Source organism: Oratosquilla oratoria, chromosome 20, assembly GCF_046742065.1.
Source record: "Oratosquilla oratoria isolate Oo_2021 chromosome 20, ASM4674206v1, whole genome shotgun sequence".
Classification (NCBI taxonomy): domain Eukaryota; kingdom Metazoa; phylum Arthropoda; class Malacostraca; order Stomatopoda; family Squillidae; genus Oratosquilla; species Oratosquilla oratoria.
Genome location: NC_134796.1, coordinates 20,795,648 through 20,815,602, shown reverse-complemented (window position 1 = coordinate 20,815,602; position 19,955 = coordinate 20,795,648). Strand labels below are relative to the sequence as shown.

General features: G+C 39.0%; 1 protein-coding gene across 3 annotated transcripts in view; it reads right to left on the bottom strand.

Moving 5' to 3' along the window:
• Positions 1-19,955, bottom strand: part of spict (magnesium transporter spict) — a 222,489-nt gene that overhangs the window by 183,269 nt on the left and 19,265 nt on the right. For 2 of the 3 annotated variants that reach the window (XM_076203688.1, XM_076203687.1), the window contains exons 2-4: positions 19,091-19,231; positions 12,296-12,362; positions 5,544-5,590 (exon numbers count right to left, since the gene is read on the bottom strand). In XM_076203688.1, coding sequence (XP_076059803.1) covers positions 5,544-5,590; positions 12,296-12,362; positions 19,091-19,231 — 255 coding nt within the window. The remainder of the gene's footprint in view (positions 1-5,543; positions 5,591-12,295; positions 12,363-19,090; positions 19,232-19,955) is intronic. The other variant, XM_076203689.1, reaches the window with a different exon arrangement.

Sequence of the window (19,955 nt, the reverse complement as noted above, 5' to 3'; positions counted from 1 at the left end):
CCCCATACAGTGCTGTTGGCACAATCATTCCTTCATACAGTCTCCTCTTAGCATCCATTCACAAATGTATATTTCTTATTACACTTTTTAATCCACCAAGGCATTTATGCACTTCTCTCAATCTACATTCTACCTCCACTCCACTCCACCCTTTCCTGCCACATTCGCACCCAAGTAACTAAAACTATCCACTTCCTCCAGTCGCTCTCCCTCAATTTTCACTTCCAGTCTGCTGCCACTTTCACCCCTTGTACATCTCATCACCTTATTTTTACCCACATTTATCTTCAGCTTTCTTCTATCACACACTCTCCCAAACTCTGTCACCAATTTCCTCAATCCCTCCTCCGATCCTGCCACGAGCACAGTGTCGTCCGCAAACAACACCTGGCTCACCTCCCACTTTTCTCCATTTCCTTTAAACATCTCCAATTCCTGACCCATCACCCTTGTATTTACCTCTCGCACCACCCCATCTATGTATAAGTTGAACAGCCAGGGCAACATAACACATCCCTGATGAAGTCCCACCTTTACCTCGAACCTCTCACTCTCTCCATTTCTAATCTTGACACATGCTCTACTACTTTCGTAAAAACTCCTAGAAGCTTTCCTCCTATCCCATATATCTACAATACCTCCCATAGTGCCTTCCTGTCTACCCTGTCATAAGTATTTTCCAGATCCCCCAAAAAACATCCTTACCTTTTCCTATAGCTTTCTCACATATCTGTCTTACCACAAAAATTTGATCTACACAACCTCTACCTGTCCTAAATCCACACTGTTCCTCAACAATTACTCCATCTCTTCCTCTCCTAATCCTCTCAATCAAGATCCTCCCATAAGCCTTCCCAACTACACTTAACAAGCTAATCCCTCTGAAACTACTACACTCACATTATCATCAACTCTCTAGACACATCACCATCAACTCTCCACTATGATTCTTCCCTGGAACTCCATATTTCCCAACCACTTCGTTTATTGGTTCATTTCCTACCCTAGCATTAAGGTCTCCCAAAACTACTACACTGATGTTTCTCCCTAATCTTTCTATGCACTCATTTAAATCTATCCAAAAAGCCTCCCTTTCTTCTACACTCTTCTCATTACCAGGCCCATATGCACTTACAAAGACCCACATCTCCTTTCCCAGTTTCATCTTCATCCACATTAACCTTTAAGAAACCTCCTTCCACTCCACTACATGTTTACCTCTCTTTTCACTTACTAGTATAGCCATTCCTTCTCTCCCTCACCCTCTCTTCACTCCTGAGAACCTCCCAACTACACTCCCAAACTCACACTTGCCCCTCCCTTTCAACTTAGTTTCACTCAAAGCCAACACATCCATCTTTCTTCTCACAAACATACTGCCTATCTCTTCCCTTTTACTCTCATCTGTACTACATCCATGCACATTAAAAGACCCAAACCTTAGGGTACTGGTTGGAAAACTCCTAGACCCTTTTATGCCTTTCCTTTTTTTAGGAATGTCCCCTGTGGAGCTACAGGGAGCAGGATGTCTAGTCCCAATCCCCGTCCCGTTTTTCTCGCCTCTTACGATTCAAGTGGGGAGACTTGGTGGCAGCATTCTATCTCCCACCACAGGGTAGGCGAAAAAAGGAAATGAATATTCACAGAAATGGTACAGAACAGCAACAAGGGGTTGGGGGACTGCATAACAAGAGGGGCAGTTGCAGTATAATAAAAGTGCCATCATTCTCGGTGAACAGTCCTCTTCTATCACAGACAAAATGATGTATGGCTCTGGTCTGTAGGGGCGCCCCATATAGACTCTAAAGTATCAACTGCATGCTACTTTGCCACAATAACATGCAGCCAATACCCCAGATGGGTAAGCTTGTTCTTAACTTCTTGAATAATATTTGCACACACTGTTGCCATATCTAATTAATTCCAGGTATCCACCACTCTGTGTGGAAAGCTATTCTTTATCAGATCTCTTCTATAATTATCCTTTTTGAGTTTCTTTTCATGTCCTCTTGTTTTTCTATTGTCCCACTTTAATAAATCTTTATCTAGGATTTCCATTCCTTTCATGATTCTATAGTCATTAGATCTCTTTTTCTTCTTTGTTCCAGAGTTGGTAGTTCCAATTTGGACAATCTTTGTTAATATGGAGAGTGTTGGTGCCATCTTTGTTGTTGCTCTTTGTATTCTAATTTCTTTATATTCTTTTTTGTACTGGGTGTCCATATTGTTGCAGCATACTCCAATTTTGGTCTTATCAGTGTAACTAATATTTTCTTGACCATTTCCTCATCCAAATACAAGTCGTCTCGATTATCCAAAATCCTCAGGATTTTTACCAGACCTGATAATAAATTTTTACGGATTATGCAGGAATTCATTGTAAATTAATAAAAAATTGTACTAGAGATAAGGAAATTAAGTAGTCATTAAAGAAGTTAATAAAGAAGTTAAATAAGAGAAATACAGGTACAGGTAAATGATAAAAAGAATCCATAAATACAGAAATGAGTCATGGTACTGTACTATATTTACCAATGGTAGGTGATTTCTTCTGCTCACAAATTGTAGAACCCACACAATCACTGCAGAGGTGAATTACATAGAGGTGGATGGAGTTTTACAAGCAGCAAGGGTGATATCAGGGATTAGGTCTTCATTGGATGTCATGTAAAAACCCAGGTAAACTCACATCAGGCATTTCTGGGGTAGGGTTCGATGCTGCTGGTGTGCTGCTCCTTGTGTTAGGTAGAGGTAGGTCCGGTGCACTAGAAGGTCCTGGTTGAGGTGACGTTGACCGAGGCTGTGGTGTAGGGGTGGAGATTTTCTTTAAAATATCCTGGATTTTCCGTTATTTCATGTATTTGGGCTTCTCTTTGATGAGTTTTCCTTGAAGGCTGTAAATCCACAGAATTTCTTGTTCAGAAATAAATGGCCATTGCTCAAGTGCAGCAATAAATTTCTCCGCAAATTCGATGGTTTCATCCAGGGAAATCTTATCTTCAGGTTAACCTCTTCAATCCGGGGCACATCGCACATCTGGCAGCATTAGCTGCCCGACGTGCGATGTTGCGTCATAATAATTGCATTATAAAAAATAAAGTCAGTGCTCAATCATTCGTTCTCTTCCACCCGTGAATTTTGATAACCATAGAAAATATGATGAAGCCAATTTAGAGAGAATGGAGGTTACGTATGTACGACTGCAATAAATAAAATCAAGACGCCAACGTCGGCATCATCACGTACCCACTTGCTCCTCATGACGCCTACGTAGGCGTCACAGTATGGAAGTGGTTAAGGATGTACATGTTCTATGGGGAGACAGTGGGGGAATATGACATTTTTTGATGGAGGGAAAGATGAAGTGAAGGCAGTTTTTAAGATGATGAGAGCAGGTAAGGCACCTGGGTTGGATGGGTGTCATGCAAAAAAAAAGGAAGTACCGTGCTCGTGGACTGGCTGGTGATGTTACTTAATGTTTGTTTAAACGAGGGTAGAGTGCTGCAGGACTGGAAGAGTGCCTGTATAGTTCCACTTTACAAGGGAAAATAGGACAAGTGTGAGTGTTAAATGTACCTGGGAAGGCTTATGGGAGGGTTTTGATTGAGAGGATTAAGAGTGGAACACAGGGAGTAATTAGTGAGGAACAGTGAGGGTTTAGGACAGGTAAGTGTTGCATCGATCAGCTTTTTGTGGTAAGGCAGATATGTGAAAAAGCTTTAGGAAAAAGCATGGATGTTTTTTGAGCCATTATGGATTTGGAAAAGGCTTATGACAGGTTAGACAGGAAGGCATTGTGGGAGGTACTGCAGATATATGGGATAGGGGGAAAGCTGTTAAGAGCAGTCAAGAGTTTTTACAAAAGTAGTAGAGCTTGTGTTAGAATTAGAAATGGAGAGAGTTGATTTGAGATAAAGGTAGGACTTCACCAGGGTTGTGTTGTCACCTTGGCTGTTCAATTTATACATGGATGGGGTGGTGCGAGAGGTAAATGCAAGAATAATGGGTTGGGGATTGGAGATGGTTAAAGAAAATGGAGAAAAATGGGAGATAAGCCAGTTGTTGTTTGCTGATGACACTGCGCTTGTGGCAGGATCAGAGAAGGGATTGAGGAAGTTAGTGACAGAGTTTGGGACAGTGTGCGAAAGAAGGAAGTTGAAGATATATGTGGGTAAAAGTAAGGTGATGAGATGTACAAGGGGAGAAAGTGACAGCAGGATGGAAGCGAGTATTAAGGGTGAGAGGCAACCAAGGATGAGATGGATGGGGTAAAAGGGGCATTGGAAAAGAGGGGAATGTCTGTTGAGGAAGGACAGAAGAAGACAGAAGATAGGGGTGAATGGAGAATGGTTGTGTACATATAATGCTATGGTGCATGAAAGGGAGTGGGTGGGGGATAGGGGGTAAGAAAGTATGTGTGAAAAAATAATTTGACACAGCCCAAAAGGAATTCTCCCTGTCTTCTCTTTTTCTGCACGAGGGGGAAGAGAAAGGAGTTTCCGATTTAATGAAGTGGCCTTGCTGTGGATGTGCTGTCTTGTGACACTGCTTCTGACCCAGGGCAGTGGGCGAGATGCAGGGATGACCCATCATCCAGGAGGAACCAAGATAAGAGGGAGGGAGAGGTGGAATGGGAGTGGGGTATGTGGGGTTGGAAAGAGTGGGAGTGGATTTTATGCCTTTGTTTTTAGCTACCTCCCTTGTAAGGGGGAAAAAACCTTCGGTATGTATACTTGTGTGAAAAAGTGTAAAAAATACAGTTAAAATTGATAAAGAGATATCTTGGGCCCAGTACAGTGCCTGAGTGCCAGCCCCTCAGAGCAAGTGAATAGGTTAATCGGTTTTGAAAATGGGTAACTTTGCTGTCCATCTTGAAGGATCACTACATTGGTCCCCGTGGTCTATGGGGAGTGTTTTGGTTTCTGTATATAGGTGTCCCATTGGGGTGGTTTTGGTGTATCCTGTTATTACTCTCAGTGTTCCATTCTGTATTTTTTCTTTAAAGTTGTCCATCCACCTCATTCTTGATCTTCCCCTCAAGTTCATTTCACCCACTTCTACTTTTCACACTTTTTACTAGTCTTTCTTTGCTAATTCTTTTCATAAGTCCAAACTCTCTCAGCATTCTTTGATCAACCCAATCTGCCAACTTCCTTTCCCATCCCAACTCTGCCTCACCTCTACATTCTCACTATATACATCATTGTATCCCTTAGCATATTTTAAAATTTCCTCTATGACATCTTTAGGCTCTTTCTTTCTGCCTCTTTCAAATTCTAAGTTACTATACTTTTCCTAGCATTGATCAACTGATACCTATTTCTCATAACATTTTTCATTCTCTGTAGATATTCACGGCTTCTCTTTCTCTATACCTCACCCTCCACCTTCACTCCTACATTACCTACTACATATGACCCCAAATAGCTCACTACTTTCTCTAGTCTCTTACCTTTTACACTTACCTCCAACAACAACAGTTTGAAAATATCCAACCATATACTTATCATATAACAAAACAGCATAAGAGATGCAAGACTTACCAATAAACACTGAAGAAGCAATGGAAAGTCCCAAGCCATAGTAGAGACTGTAAAGAGAAAATTATAAATCAAAGCAAAGAAAGATCTGTCTATAATTACATATCTATTACCTTGAACCAATGCATAATTAAAGATTTAACATCTTTAATACAAGTTGAATTCTTGCGTGCAGCATCGGCTGCCTGGTGTTTGATGATGCATTACAATACGTACAATATAACATATAAAGTTACAGCTGTATTACTTGTTCCCTTTCACATTGAATGTTGATAACCACAGAAAACACGATCAAGCCAGTTCACAGAATATGAGGATCACTCAGCTACAACTACAAAATATAATGAAGAAGCTGATGACAGCATCCTCGTATAAGCACTCCCCCCTCATGACGTTGGTGTCAGTGTCATCGTATGGAAGGGGTTAAGGGCTAATCCATTTATCAACCAGCACTTCCTGATACTTCAGTCTAGTCCCAATTAAAGTACTGATTACCACTTCTTTCTCTGTATGCCTTACTAGTGAGAGGTGTTTCTCCTTATCACATTTCAGCTGTTCCATCAAGTTACTGTTACTGAAAGATGTGCTCTTAAAGCACCCAATAATGAAGAGACTTCTTAATGTGAGACTAAGGAAACCTGCACATTGTGGTCCTTTGAGATGGATATTAGAATCACCTCTCCACTTTCTGTTTGTAATTAATTTTCTCCCATGTACATAATGTCAACACCTCTAAACTAGAGTTCCGAAGGCTGCCGAATAAGACAAAAAATTTCAATAGTGCAAGGAAAACATAAAGCCTGGTTTGTATTGAATGGGAGGGGGAGCCCTTGTGGTTACCCAAAATGATTTATCTGCAGTGTTAAATCAATCTGAGAGAAAATGCAAGAAAATAAAAACAATGATTTTGAGCCGAATGTCGACTCAAACGCAGAGCCCTCTGGAGGCACTATGCCAAAATTAAATGTAAACAGAGGCCTTGAAACACCAACTGTACAATGAAAACATTTTTTCTGGTTTTGTTAAGTATGAAATAAGAAAATTGAATCAAATCTTGGACATGGAAAGGGAGATGAGTATTTATAGTGAATTGTGGGAGAAAGAATTCAAAGAACTAAGGAAAGAGATTGTAAATCTAATGAAAGGTCTTTTTCAAGCTAACAATGGGATATGTGAGCTAAAGAAAATAAATTCCAAACTAAATAATGAGCTTAAGGGATTAAAAAAAGATCTAATGTAGGTTAAATGTCTTCCTGTCTACCCTGTCATAAGCCTTTTCCTAATATATAAGGCCCAAAAAAACATCCTTACCTTAACCTAAAGCTTTCTTACATCTGTCTTACCACAAAAATCTGATCCACACAACCCCTATCTGTCCCAAACCCACACTGTTCCTCTCCTAGTCCTCTCAATCAAGACCCTCCCATAAGCCTTCCAAACTACACTTGAACTGATCCCTCTGAAACCACTACACTCACATTTGTCCCCCTTTCCCTTGTAAAGTGGAACTATACAGGCACTCCTCCAGTCCTCTGGCACTCTACCCTCTCTTAAACATGAAATATCCTCACCAGCCAGTCCACCATCACTGTATCTCCTTTTTTTTAGACATTCTGCATGACATCCATCCAGACCCAGGTGCCTTACCTGCTCTTGTCATCTTAAAAACTGCCTTCACCTCATCTTTCAATATTTCTCCTCCATTTTCCTCACTCATCACTCTCATTTTCTTAGCGCTTCCCACTGCAACTACCTTTCCCTCCCTATCCTCCTTCACATTTAACTACTCTGCCCATCTTCCTCTTACTGCCATCTCTTCCATTATCATCTCTCCATCTACACCTTTTACCTTCTTCTCAACTTGATTTGCCTCCTCTTCCTCTCTTAATTTCCTTCCAAAACATCTTTTTACTACTTTCAAAATTATGTCATACTCTTACCCCATTTCATATCTGCTCTCCTCTTTGCCTCCTTTATCTTATGCATTATCTCTCTTTTCTTTTCTTTGTACCTCCCATATGATTCTCTCATCCTATTTTGTATCCAATTTGTGAAAGCTCACTTCTTCTCTTCAACAACCTTCTTTGTTTCCTCATCCCACCAGTCTCTACCCTTCCTTCTATTTCCTCCTGTCCTCTTTGTTCCACACACCATCTTTGCAGTACTGTCAAAAGTCTTTTCCAAGTCCACAGAAATGTATTAAAGTTTCTTTTTTCCCTGGTTGTAATTCTACAATTACCTTGTAATAAATATTACCCATGGAGTGGACTTAACTGACCGAAACCCAAACTGATAGTTACCAATCTCTAACATACAAGTCTCTTCTCTAACACTTCATATACTTTCACTCTATGTTCTAGTAGCCTTATTCCTCTATACTTGGCAAATTTGTAGTATCTCCCTTATTAAATAGACTGATGGTGGAGAGGGAGTTCAAGAGAATTGGAAAAGAAGTACAGGTACTCCTCGTTTAACGACGACAATTGGGACCAGCGCACCGTCGTTAACCGAATTGGTCGTTAAGCGAAAGTGTATACATATACGTACATGTACTGTATGTACAATGTCCAGCAATACATGTATCTTTATTTTCGTGTATTTTCCCTCTTTTATACAGTACATTAAAGCTTTATTTACTGTTTATTTACAGTGGTTAGGTTCCTAAAATTACCGTATATGACCAAATCCGCGTATGCTGACATTCCATATTGAATACCGGGGTATTTTTTTAGTTTCGACCATGGGCGCAATATAGCAATAGAAAATTAATTATTAATTTTGTAAATTAAAATGTATCAACGTAATATGCAATTTTGTGGGCGGAAATGAAAGTAAAAAATACCTTGCTACAAGAAAATATGCTAATGAACAAAGTCGGTAGCATAGGCTCGGGACGCCATCTTGTCATCTGCCAACGTCTCTCAAGACGACGACAACGAGGACGAGCCGGATGACATTTAATTTGCAGGTAATGATTTATTAAACACAGGTTAGGTTAGTTTAGTTTAGGTTAGACGAATTAATTTATCATCCTTTCATTTCTTCGACATCGGCATCTATCATAACAAACATGGTGTACCATTCCTCCGACATGACTTCGTTACTTACGAAATCTGTTTTAGCATTTTTTTTTTTTCCGCTCACAAAATTGCATATTACGTTGATACATTACAATTTACAAAATTAATAATTAATTTTCTATTGTCATATTGCGCCCATGGTCGAAACTAAAAAATTACCACTACCGGTATACACTGTACCCCAGGTAGTTTTTGCAGCTTGCAGGATGGTAATGTAGACCTAAGCTTCAGAACACTTTACCTCACAGCTAATATCCACCGTACAAGTTCATTTATAACATCATACAAATTTGCCTCAGCCAACTTAATTATCGTACACGACGTCGTAACTTCGGGAGATTTACGTTACACGACGTCATAAAGCCTGTCGTTACTCCGAGTTGTCGTTAACCGAGTAGGTCGTTAAATGAGGAGTATCTGTACTCTTTTCCAATCCTCTCGAACTCCCTCTCCACATACATATTAGTTTTCTCAATTTTTCCTTTCCTGCAGCCTTTAACTGATCACTTGTCACTCCTATATGTCCTGCTGCATTCCCACTCTTCATCCTTCTCAAAGCTGCCTTCTCCTTAATTTGTATGACTACTTTAATGGTCCTTTCACTTTTGTTGTTTCTTCCAGTTGGTATTCATTCTTTTTATTTAGTACCCATTATTTTCTTGTCATTGAATTTAACATTTTCTAAATAAAAAGAAATCAAGTCATTTTTTTTTCCCTAATTTGATCATTATTCCAACATTGACTAAATATGTATATTTACTTCAAAATAGACAAATGAATTGTTTGAAAAATACAAAAATGATAAAACAAAAGCAAACAAGTTCTTAAGAAATGAGTAATCTAAGTATAAAAAAAAAAAAAAATGAAATCAAAACTGTCTCTAAATTTCCTCGGTCACGGTGGTGTTTTGGTAACATCCCATGACATCATGGCAACTGGGACAACTGATTGGCTGAGAGTGGTGACGTCACGGCAACAGAGACAACTGATTGGCCGAGAGTGGTGACGTCACGGCAACGCAGATGACTGATTTGCCAAAAACGCTGACATCACGGCAACAGAGATGATTGATTGGCCGCGACCGAAGGGCAGGGCGTGAAACGCCCTTTCGCGAAGCAGTCCAAGTGATACCAAGAGACGAAACGGCGAAGAAGCATAGACAGAGGCGTAGACAGAACCACCTATGGAAATGGCTAATGGCTAATGGCTACCAAGGGTATAGCGAAGAAAACGTTCCAAGAAGATAAGGTGTTGGCAGCTAGACTAAGTAAAACATTCCCTGGGTTGTATGCTGATACCAAGACCTTTAAGGTGAAAGCGTCTATACATGAGTTCCAAAGGAGGGTGATTGCCTTCAAATACATTCTAGAGAACTATAAACAACTCAAATACAGTGACGATATGTTTGACAAATTAGAGTGTTTGGAAGATATGACGGTGTTTGGGGGACACTTTCGTAAGGCTGACTGACTATACAATATCTACTACCGATACGATGCCAAGAGATGAAACGGCAAAGAAGCATAGACTACATTATATCGAAATGTATAATTTGTAACGACAGGCCATAGGTCCCTTTGAATTCATGGGATGGCTCCTTTGGGGGCCTCCACGGCTCCTCTGGGGGGCCTCCACGGCTCCTCTGGGGGGCCTCCACGGCTCCTCTGGGGGGCCTCCACGGCTCCTCTGGGGGGCCTCCACGGCTCCTCTGGGGGGCTCCCGCGGCTCCTCTGGGGGGCTCCCGCGGCTCCTCTGGGGGGCTCCCGCGGCTCCTCTGGGGGGCTCCCGCGGCTCCTCTGGGGGGCTCCCGTGGCTCCTCTGGGGACCCCCGCTGATCCTCTGGGGGCCCCGCTGCTCCTCTGGGGGCCCCCGCTGATCCTCTGGGGGCCCCGTCGATCCTCTGAGGGCCCCCAATGCATATATGTCAATGTGTATATAAATGTATGTGTTTAAGTATATGCATATATGTGTGTGTGTAGGTGTATATGTGTATGTGTATATAGAAGAAATAGAAGAACGCGAAGAAGAGGAATGCGAAGTAGAAGAGGAAGAAGAATGCGAAGTAGAAGAAGACATCTTAACCAAGCTGAAGAAAGAGAATTGGAAATTGCGTAACAATTTGAAGGAAGAGAATAAGGAATTGCGAGAGAAGTTTGAAAGCATACTGACAGAGATCAAAGGTATGAGTGATGAAGACACAGATGGCGGGCAGAAGACACCAAAACGTAAATCAATATGCGTGGATAAATACGCTGATGGGACAGATGACGAAGAATGCAACTCTCCTGCGGCTAAGAAACGTAATGTTACACGTGTGACTAGATAAAAACCATGTTTTGCATAAACTTCTTTTATTTACACATCTGGGTTAACAAAGGGGTGGAGCCCCAGGGCGCAAAGCTCCCGCGAGCAAAACGAGCAAGCGCCTGCCACCAAGCCACTACTTGTAGAAAAAAAAAAAAAAAAGCGTCCAGAAGTTGAAAGAGGGTGATGCTGCCAAAGTGTCATTGATTTCCCTATTTCTCATTATATTTTTGAACCTGGGTTCTCTTTTCATTTCTATCCCTCTATACATAATTCCACTGTCAAAACCAGAAAATATTTTTTTATCAAACCTTTGGTACGTCTTTGGTGTTTCGTTCAGGCATGTCCTTTTCGGGATTACCCCCACGGCAATTCGACCCTACTTATGTCTAAGCATCTTTTTGATGGTTCTTTGTCTCTTGGGTTTCTGTTTTTTCCTTCCATTTTTTTTTAAGTAACTGACAGTGAAAAAGAAACTCTGGACTGCTATCTGTAACTTTATCAACCTGGGATTGTATCTAGATCACTGGCTGAAAGAGGTTGGAAGATAAGAACAATTGCCAGTGGTCAGCTCCCCATGTGTGCAAAAGTGTGTGAAAAATAGTTGAAGTTAATAGAGAGATATCTTGGGCACAATCCAGAGACTGAGCCTCAGGACTTGAAGACTGCACCTCCTGGAGGTGAGGAAGTTGATGGGTTTTTGAGAATTGGAAGCTTTGCTGTCCTTCTTGCTGGACCACCACATGCAGGTACCCATCATTAGTCCCTGGTGTTGTACATGTTATGTGGAACCAGTAGTGGCAAGTGTTGTATTTTACAGATGTGTGTCTATAGTTTATGAGTTTAGAGCATATGGGGCCAAGTGTAAGGGCCTGGATTGGTTTCTATGTCATTGGCTAATAGGAGGAGTGGTGGGAGGGTAGGTACCAGTGTACTGAACTCCTTGTGAAAAAAAAACCAGGAATACAAGAAATTGAGATAATGGGGAGTTGTGTGGGAAAGTGTAAAGAGCAACTTTCTGGCCTGGTCCTTCTGGTCCACAACTCCTTGAGGAAGTGAAGAACGTTGCATCCATTTGGCATCTGTGTTGGGGCTTAGTTGTTGGCCTATATTTTCTTGGGGGGGGGGGGCACCTTCCTCATTTCACTCTCTCAATATTCAGTACAGCAGCTTGAAAGTTGAACATTGTAGCACCAACAGATAAGAATAACACTAGTGCACAACCTAATGTTATTCTGACTTAAGTTCAGAATGATTGATCAATTAAAGTTGTTCATAAGGATTCATTTACAATCAAATAACTTACCTGCTTAAAAGGCAAGAGGAACATAGTATATCATTGTACAATTATCATCACTACAGTAAACCCACCTTGGGCCATATGGTGTGGCTTCTGCTACTTCAGGAGAAGTGGGAGAGGGTAAAGATGTACTTGTTTCTGCATTGAAAGAAAATGTATCATCAATACTGTAATTCAATTAGGTCATAATTATACTTCACTGTTACCTATACATTATATCAATAGTTGAAATATAAATGAACGTCGCCTGCTAGGTAAACCACAACTTGTACTGTTTGACCTTCAACTGTAGAAAATTAATGTCCTCAAGCAGGATTCCCTGTGAAAATAAATCACAACACAGAGGTAGAGCCATAAAACAAAAATTACAGACTATTTTATTCTTAGACTCATGAATGAAATTAATCAAGTCTCACTTGTACACAAAGTTCATACCTTTATTCTCAAAGGTTTTATGACTTCTATAAAAGCAAACTATCATGGGTGCAAAAGTCCAAACATTTTTACTACCTTATTTTCTACAAAGAGTTCTACACTGAAAAACAACAAGTAACTGCACACATTAATCTGATGGTTCCAAGCAATTTTTTTCTCAGCAAATATCTAGGCCCTGTTCAGTCATAGTCACTGGGCTTGATGCCTACAAAAGCAATATAGATGACCTATACCTATCTTTCATTTGTTTCACTGGAGGCCCTACAAAATATATTACAGACATGAATTGCTGAATTCAGCAACTGTTCTACAAGATGCTATATTCAAGGTTAACATCAAGCTACATTAAACACAAAACTAGTTGCATTTAAACTAAAGTACATACTGATGAGTAAGTTAAAAAGTGAAAAAAGAAGTAAAAACAAAAAAACAAAACAAAAAAGTGCAGATGGCAGAAATAAAAGAAGCATGAAAAAACTATAGAGTGCATGGGACTAACTACTAACATGTAACAGTACATGTCCTTATGATCCTAAAGTAACCTTAAGATTCACCTGAAGAGGAGGAAGAAGAGGAGGAGGAGGAGGAGTAGGAGATGATGGAGATGATGACAATGGAGATGGAGATGATGGTGATGGTGGTGATGATCACAACAATGATGTTATCCTAATAATAATACATACATACATACATATACCAAAGGCTTTCTCCCTCTTACAAGGGAGATAGCCAAAGTAAAAATGGCATAATTCCTCTCCCATCCATTACAGCCCACCCATTACACTCCCATTCACTACCCCTCCCTCTTTTCTTGGCTCCTCTGGATGACGGGTCATCCCTACATCTCGCCCACTACCCTGGGTCACAAGCAATGCAGTAAGACACACCACATTTACACTAAGGCCACTTCATTTAATCAGTGACCCCCTCTCTCTGTCCCCTCACACAGAAAAAGAGAAGACAAGGAAAAATCCATTCAGGGTGTGTCAAAATATCATTCACACACACTCTCTAAACCCCCTCCCCATCCCCCACCCACTCCTTTCTATGTATCACAGCATCATCTATACACAACCATTCTCCACTCACCCCTACATTCTGTCTTCTCCCTTCCTTCCTAAACAGACATCCTTCTGTTTCTCAACACCCCTTTTACCTCATCCATCCATCTCATCCTTGGCCGCCCCATCATTTTCACTCCATCCACCTCTACCTTTCACATTTCTTTTACTAATCTTTCTTCACTCATTCTTTCCATGTGTCCAAACCATCCCAAAACTTTCATCAACTCTATCTCCCAACTCCTTTTCCACCCCTACTTTCCTCCTCACATCCTTGCTTCTCACTCTATCCTGCTTAGGCACCACTATCACACTTCTCAGACATTTCATCTCAAATAAATTTAAATTCTTCCTCTCTTATTATAATAATAATAATAATGATAATAATATAATCATACATACATATATACATATACCAAGGCTTTACCCCCTTACAAGGGGAGTAGCCAAAAAGAAAAAGGCATAAAATCATTCCCACCCATTCCATCCCTGAATAATATAATCATAATAATAATATTACAATAATACATACATATACCAAGGGCTTTTTCCCCCTTACAAGGAAAGTAGCCCAGTCAAAAGGCATAATTCCACTCCCACCCATTTCATCCCCCCCTTCCATCCATTCCCCCCCCATTCACCACGCCTCCCTCCCTCCCTCTTTTCTTTATTATTATTAATAATTAATAATAATAATAATAATAATAATAATAATAATAAATAATGATAATAATAATAATGACAATAATAACAACAACAACAATTATAAACATAATAATCATTACTGTGACTAAAATTCATAAACTGGAAACATGTAGCCCTAAAGTTGTTGGCAAGTCCTCAGACTCCCATAGATCTCTATGAAAAGAAACTTTGGAATGTTGTCTGTATTAAATGTGGGACCCTTTCCATGTCTCCCAGCTTATAGGAGTAGGAAGGAAGCAGCTGCCAGATGTCAGCTCTCTTCGTGTGAAAATATTTAGGAAATCCAGTTGAATTTGACAGAGATCCTGGGTCTGGTCTGAGTTTGCACAAGCCCTTTAAGAATGCACCCCCAGACAGAGGTGAGTGTTCTGATGGATTTTGAAGACAGGCAGCAAGGAGGTAATTTGTTGTGACAACCATCTTGCAGAACCATCACGAGCAAGTATCAGTTGTTGGTCACACCTAACATCAATAAATATGACCACTGTGAAAGCAGTTTCTTGTATAATATCTACAATTACAAATATCTGAGGAAATATATAATTTCCAAAATATTTTCTCATCTATAACGAATCCTATCAAGTACAGGGTCACCCAAAAGTCACGTGGGGGGGGGATAATTTTTAATAACTGCCTTTATCTATAGAATTTAATAACTGCTTTATTATTACAATTTATAGAATTTGATACAATGTAGAGGAAACATTGGAAATTAATTTGCATTAGTCCTTTTAGATCAACACATACCGTATATACTCACGTATAAGTCGCAATTTTTTTAACTAAATATTTCACCAAATCAGAGGTGCAACCTGTTACCGAAGTCGCAACAATTGGTGATTTCAATGTGACAATGACACGGAATTTCAGTGGCTACAAAATCATATATCAATTACAATTAAGTCATACAATATTCTCTTTCATATGTTTTATAGTGTTTATTACTTTATGTTTATAAGCAATGCGACCACAATGGAAATAAGCTTATATGCTTTGTGTTATCCTTGGCAATTGAAATTGTTATTTCGAACTAAGTGTTCTTTTCATTATTTGCATTTCATGTATATTGATTCATTGCCAAACAAAATTATTATTATAATTATTATTATTATTATTACCCTTTGTTTACCATACGTTACCTGTTTCACTCGTGGCTGCGTTTCTATGATATGTGCGCAAATTATATTTTTGTAGCGTAATGTAACATTCTATAACATAACTTAAAAAAAATTAAGATTTTCGTAATAAAAAATTTAAATAATAAAAAATACTATTTTCGTAAACTTCCATTAGGCCTACCGTACTATAAGAACATATGGAGTTTTAGGCCTAATATATGCAAACTCTAATCATAAGTATCGGTAAGAGAAAGAGCTATGAAATAAGTTTTAAGCTGAAAGTGGTGGATTACCCAGAACATGGAAACGGATCTGCAGGAAGGGAGTTTGGGGTTTCAGAAAAGGTAGTGAGGGGATGGAGAAAGCAGAAAGATCAGCTTTTCTTCTATACTGTTGTATACTGTTCAGTTGACAGTTAAACTTTATTGATTTTTTTGTCAAGTTGACTATAAAATGTTTTATGCAAGTGCATTTATTTATCCTAGGACGTCCCCTCATGTTCACTCCCTCCACATCTGCCTTCCATACCTCTTTTACTAGTCTTTCTTCACTCATTCTTTCCATGTGTCCAAACCATCCTAATATTCTTTCATCAACCCTCTCTCCCAAATCCTTTTTCACCCCTGTTCTCCTCCTCACCTCCTCATTTCTCACTCTATCTAGCCTAGTAACCCCCGCCATACTTCTCAGACACCTCATCTCAAACACATTCAAACTCCTTCTCTCTTCTTCTCTTATGTTCCACGTTTCTGCCCCATACAGTGCTGTTGGCACAATCACTCCTTCATACAGTCTCCTCTTCGCATCCATTCCCAAATGTCTATTTCTCATTACACTCTTTAAACCACCAAGGCATTTACTCGCTTCTCTCAATCTACATTCTACCTCCACCTTCACTCCACCTTTTCCTGCTACACTTGCACCCAAGTATCTAAAACTATCCACTTCCTCCAGTCGCTCTCCCTTAATGTTCACTTGCGACATAACGCATCCTTGACGAAGTCCCACCTTTACTTCAAACCACTCACTCTCTCCATTTCCAATCCTAACACATGCTCTACTACTCACATAAAAACTCTTGACAGCTCCCAAAAGCTTTCCTCCTATCCCATAAATCTGCATAACCTCCCACAGTGCCTTTCTGTCTACCCTATCATAAGCCTTTTCCAGATCCATAACAGCCCAAAAACCATTTATTTATGATTATAGTTTTAGAAATGCAACCACTGTTTATGTAAGTTTGCATTATGAGCACACGTGAGTTGGACAATCTACATGTGTCCTGATATTAAAATTTTGTGGGTAAAGTTTTGAAATAAAGGTAAATATCTGATATTTCTTATGTTTGAATGGGTCTTGTAAATCGCCAGATTATAGTGCGACCTATCCACGGGTCAACCACAAATAACCACTTCGATAACCGCAAACTAGTGTTGCAGCCTATACATTGGTGTGACCTATACACGAGTATATACGGTATGCACTATGTAAAGATGACAGCTTATATAGCATCCATTTTCAGCTTCACATATTCATGACCTTTGCAAAACATGTATCATGATAGCTTCATGGTCCAGTTCTCTGATTTCCCTAGTGATACTCTCCTTCAACTACTTCAGTTTCTTAGTCAAAAACATTGCCTCAATAACTGTATTGTCTCTCTTGTGGTATGAGCAGTTGCAAGGCAATGGTTTGGACAAAGAATCATTACTCACAATTGCTACTGTCAACTGTCCACATTCCCTAGACTTGACCAGCCTTGACTTGTTCTTGTAGGGGCTCAAGGAGGTAATGTTAACAAACCAGAAAATATGGAGCAATTGATGGAAAATATTACTAGGAAAATATGGGAACTGGGACTATAAAACCCTTAAAGCTGTGAAGGAAAAGTTTTGCAAAGGAGGGATATGTGAAGCTGGAAATGGAAAAAAAAAATTAATATGTATATTCATATGTATTGATAAAACGGGATTAATCCAAATTAATTTCCATTATCTACTCTATATTGTAATGATATGGCAGTTATTAACAATTAAAACCTCTCAGTGATTTTTGTGTCACTCTCTATTTTAGGGTATATATAAAAAAATAAAACATCTGTAACAAAATAGCCTGTTGTCCTAAAATACTAAACCAACCTCAAGGAAAACTTATTAGTTGGCAAAAGTACTATTTGTCCTAAGTTGAGATAGCCTAAGTAGAAGTATAGTTTTACTATCACAGAACTGTGCATAAGACTTTCAGGTATATTTAAACTAAAAAGTAAAATATAATCTACATCAAAATATGATTATATTAGTAGAGCCCTAAAATACAAAGAACAAATAATGAGACTTGGGATAAAATTATTTTAATCTTGGATGTCTAGAAATATAACTAGCTATAGTTTGAACAAGAAAGAGATAATCCTGTCAAATCTAAATATAGTAATAAATACTGATGTTGATAGGACCTGTAAGATGTGAACAGAATTCATGTAAAACAGTTTAACAGTCCTAAGTACCAAAAACCTGTTATATTCAGTATGCCATTAACTTTTTTTTTTTTTTCAAAAGAAAACACCTTTCATTTATTGAACAATGTTAAATGAATGAATGCAGTAACAATAATAATAATAGATGATAATTATAATAATAATAACAATAATAATAATAACAACAACTATAATAACAATAATATTAATAACAAAAACCCACCCCCCTTCACCTATCCTACCCATCTAATACCCATTTGTTGCCTCTATCTTAGTTCCTTGTGTATGAAGGGTCATCCCTGTCCCTTAACCCTGCCTGTGTCAGAAGCATTGCAGCTAGACAGAGCACCTCCACAGCAGGGTCCAACAGCAAAGCCTGGTTGACCCCACCATTTCATTATATGGTGACCCTCCCATGCTAATCCACTAAGAATTTGTAGAGCAGACAAGAAATCCCTTTAGGCTCCATCAATTTATCATTCACTCACATCTATCTCTTGCCCTCTCCTATTCCTACTCAACAGACATCCCCCTTGTACCAAAGGCCCCTTCACCCCATCCATTCACCCATCCCATTCTTGGTCTTCCCCTCAGGTTCACTCCATCCATCTCTCCCTTCCACACTCTTTCTCCTAGTCTTTCTTCATTCTTTCCAAATGCCCAAACCATCCCAATATTCTCTGATGAACTTTAGTAATACTACTACTAATAATAGTAATAATAATTATAATAATAAGAATAACAACAATAAAAATAATATGGATAACAGTAAAGACATGGACAATTACAATGCTTTTTTATATAGTAAGGTGATTTTATCCCATAACCAAAATGGCATGCTTTTAGTTTTAGAGACCATCTAGCTACAGGTGATTAAAAAATAAAAATAAATAAAAATTAAAAATAAATAAATAGCACAAGAAAGCAACATGAGAATGTGGAGTTACTTCTACAATTTTCCCTAATGCCCATTTATACCAAACTATGTAGACACCTAAGGCCAATCACTCAAGTGCTCCTTAAGAGATAGATAGTTTTGGAATTGACAGCAACCATGACACTAATACAACTCACCAAGCCACAATGTAAAGATGCCTCCAGCAAGCATAGTGACACAGAACACCATCAAAATCCTTTTAATGACCTTGACAAAGGACATTGTGTGATGGGAAGGGGATGGATGTCTACACGGTAGAGCTGCCTCACATCTAACTACTGTAGGGAAATGGCATCACAAATAATAGTTCTGCTAGAGTGGGCCCTCTCTAATTAGACTCCCTCTTTTATACATAATTATCCTTGCCTATTCACATCACAGTAAACAAATGGCCTGAGTCTGGGCACTTCCACCTGACTTATGTTCTAAAATGTAACACTTCTATACATGTGTATATGTATTTACCTAATTGTAGTATATAGGAAAGGAGCAACACTCATGGGGTCCTGTCTCCTACTCACAAACTTATCATACATACCCTCAGATTCATATAGGGTTTCAACTTAGTCTATACATCTAATTTCCAATTATCATATTTAGATTTGAATTCAATTATTGTTCCAGGTTGGGCTATATCACCTTTTAAGCCATTCCAAGTATTCATATATATATATATATATATATATATATATATTTATATATATATATATATATATATATATATATATATATATATATATCTATATGTAAAAATGTATTTCTTCACATCATTTAGACATGTCTCTCTTAGTTTGTTCTCATGGCCTCTTAAATTCTTCCTATCCCTAATCAAGATATCTCTTTTGTCAACCTGCCTCTTTCTCTTTGATCTACCAAAATTGGCAGATCCAACCCCTCATGTGGTTTATATGCCAGACACTCCCAGTTATGTTGCTGCTTTGGGATTCTATCACTACTGCTTACATCCTTCACTCTGTGTAGAGGACCATGCCACTGATGCAT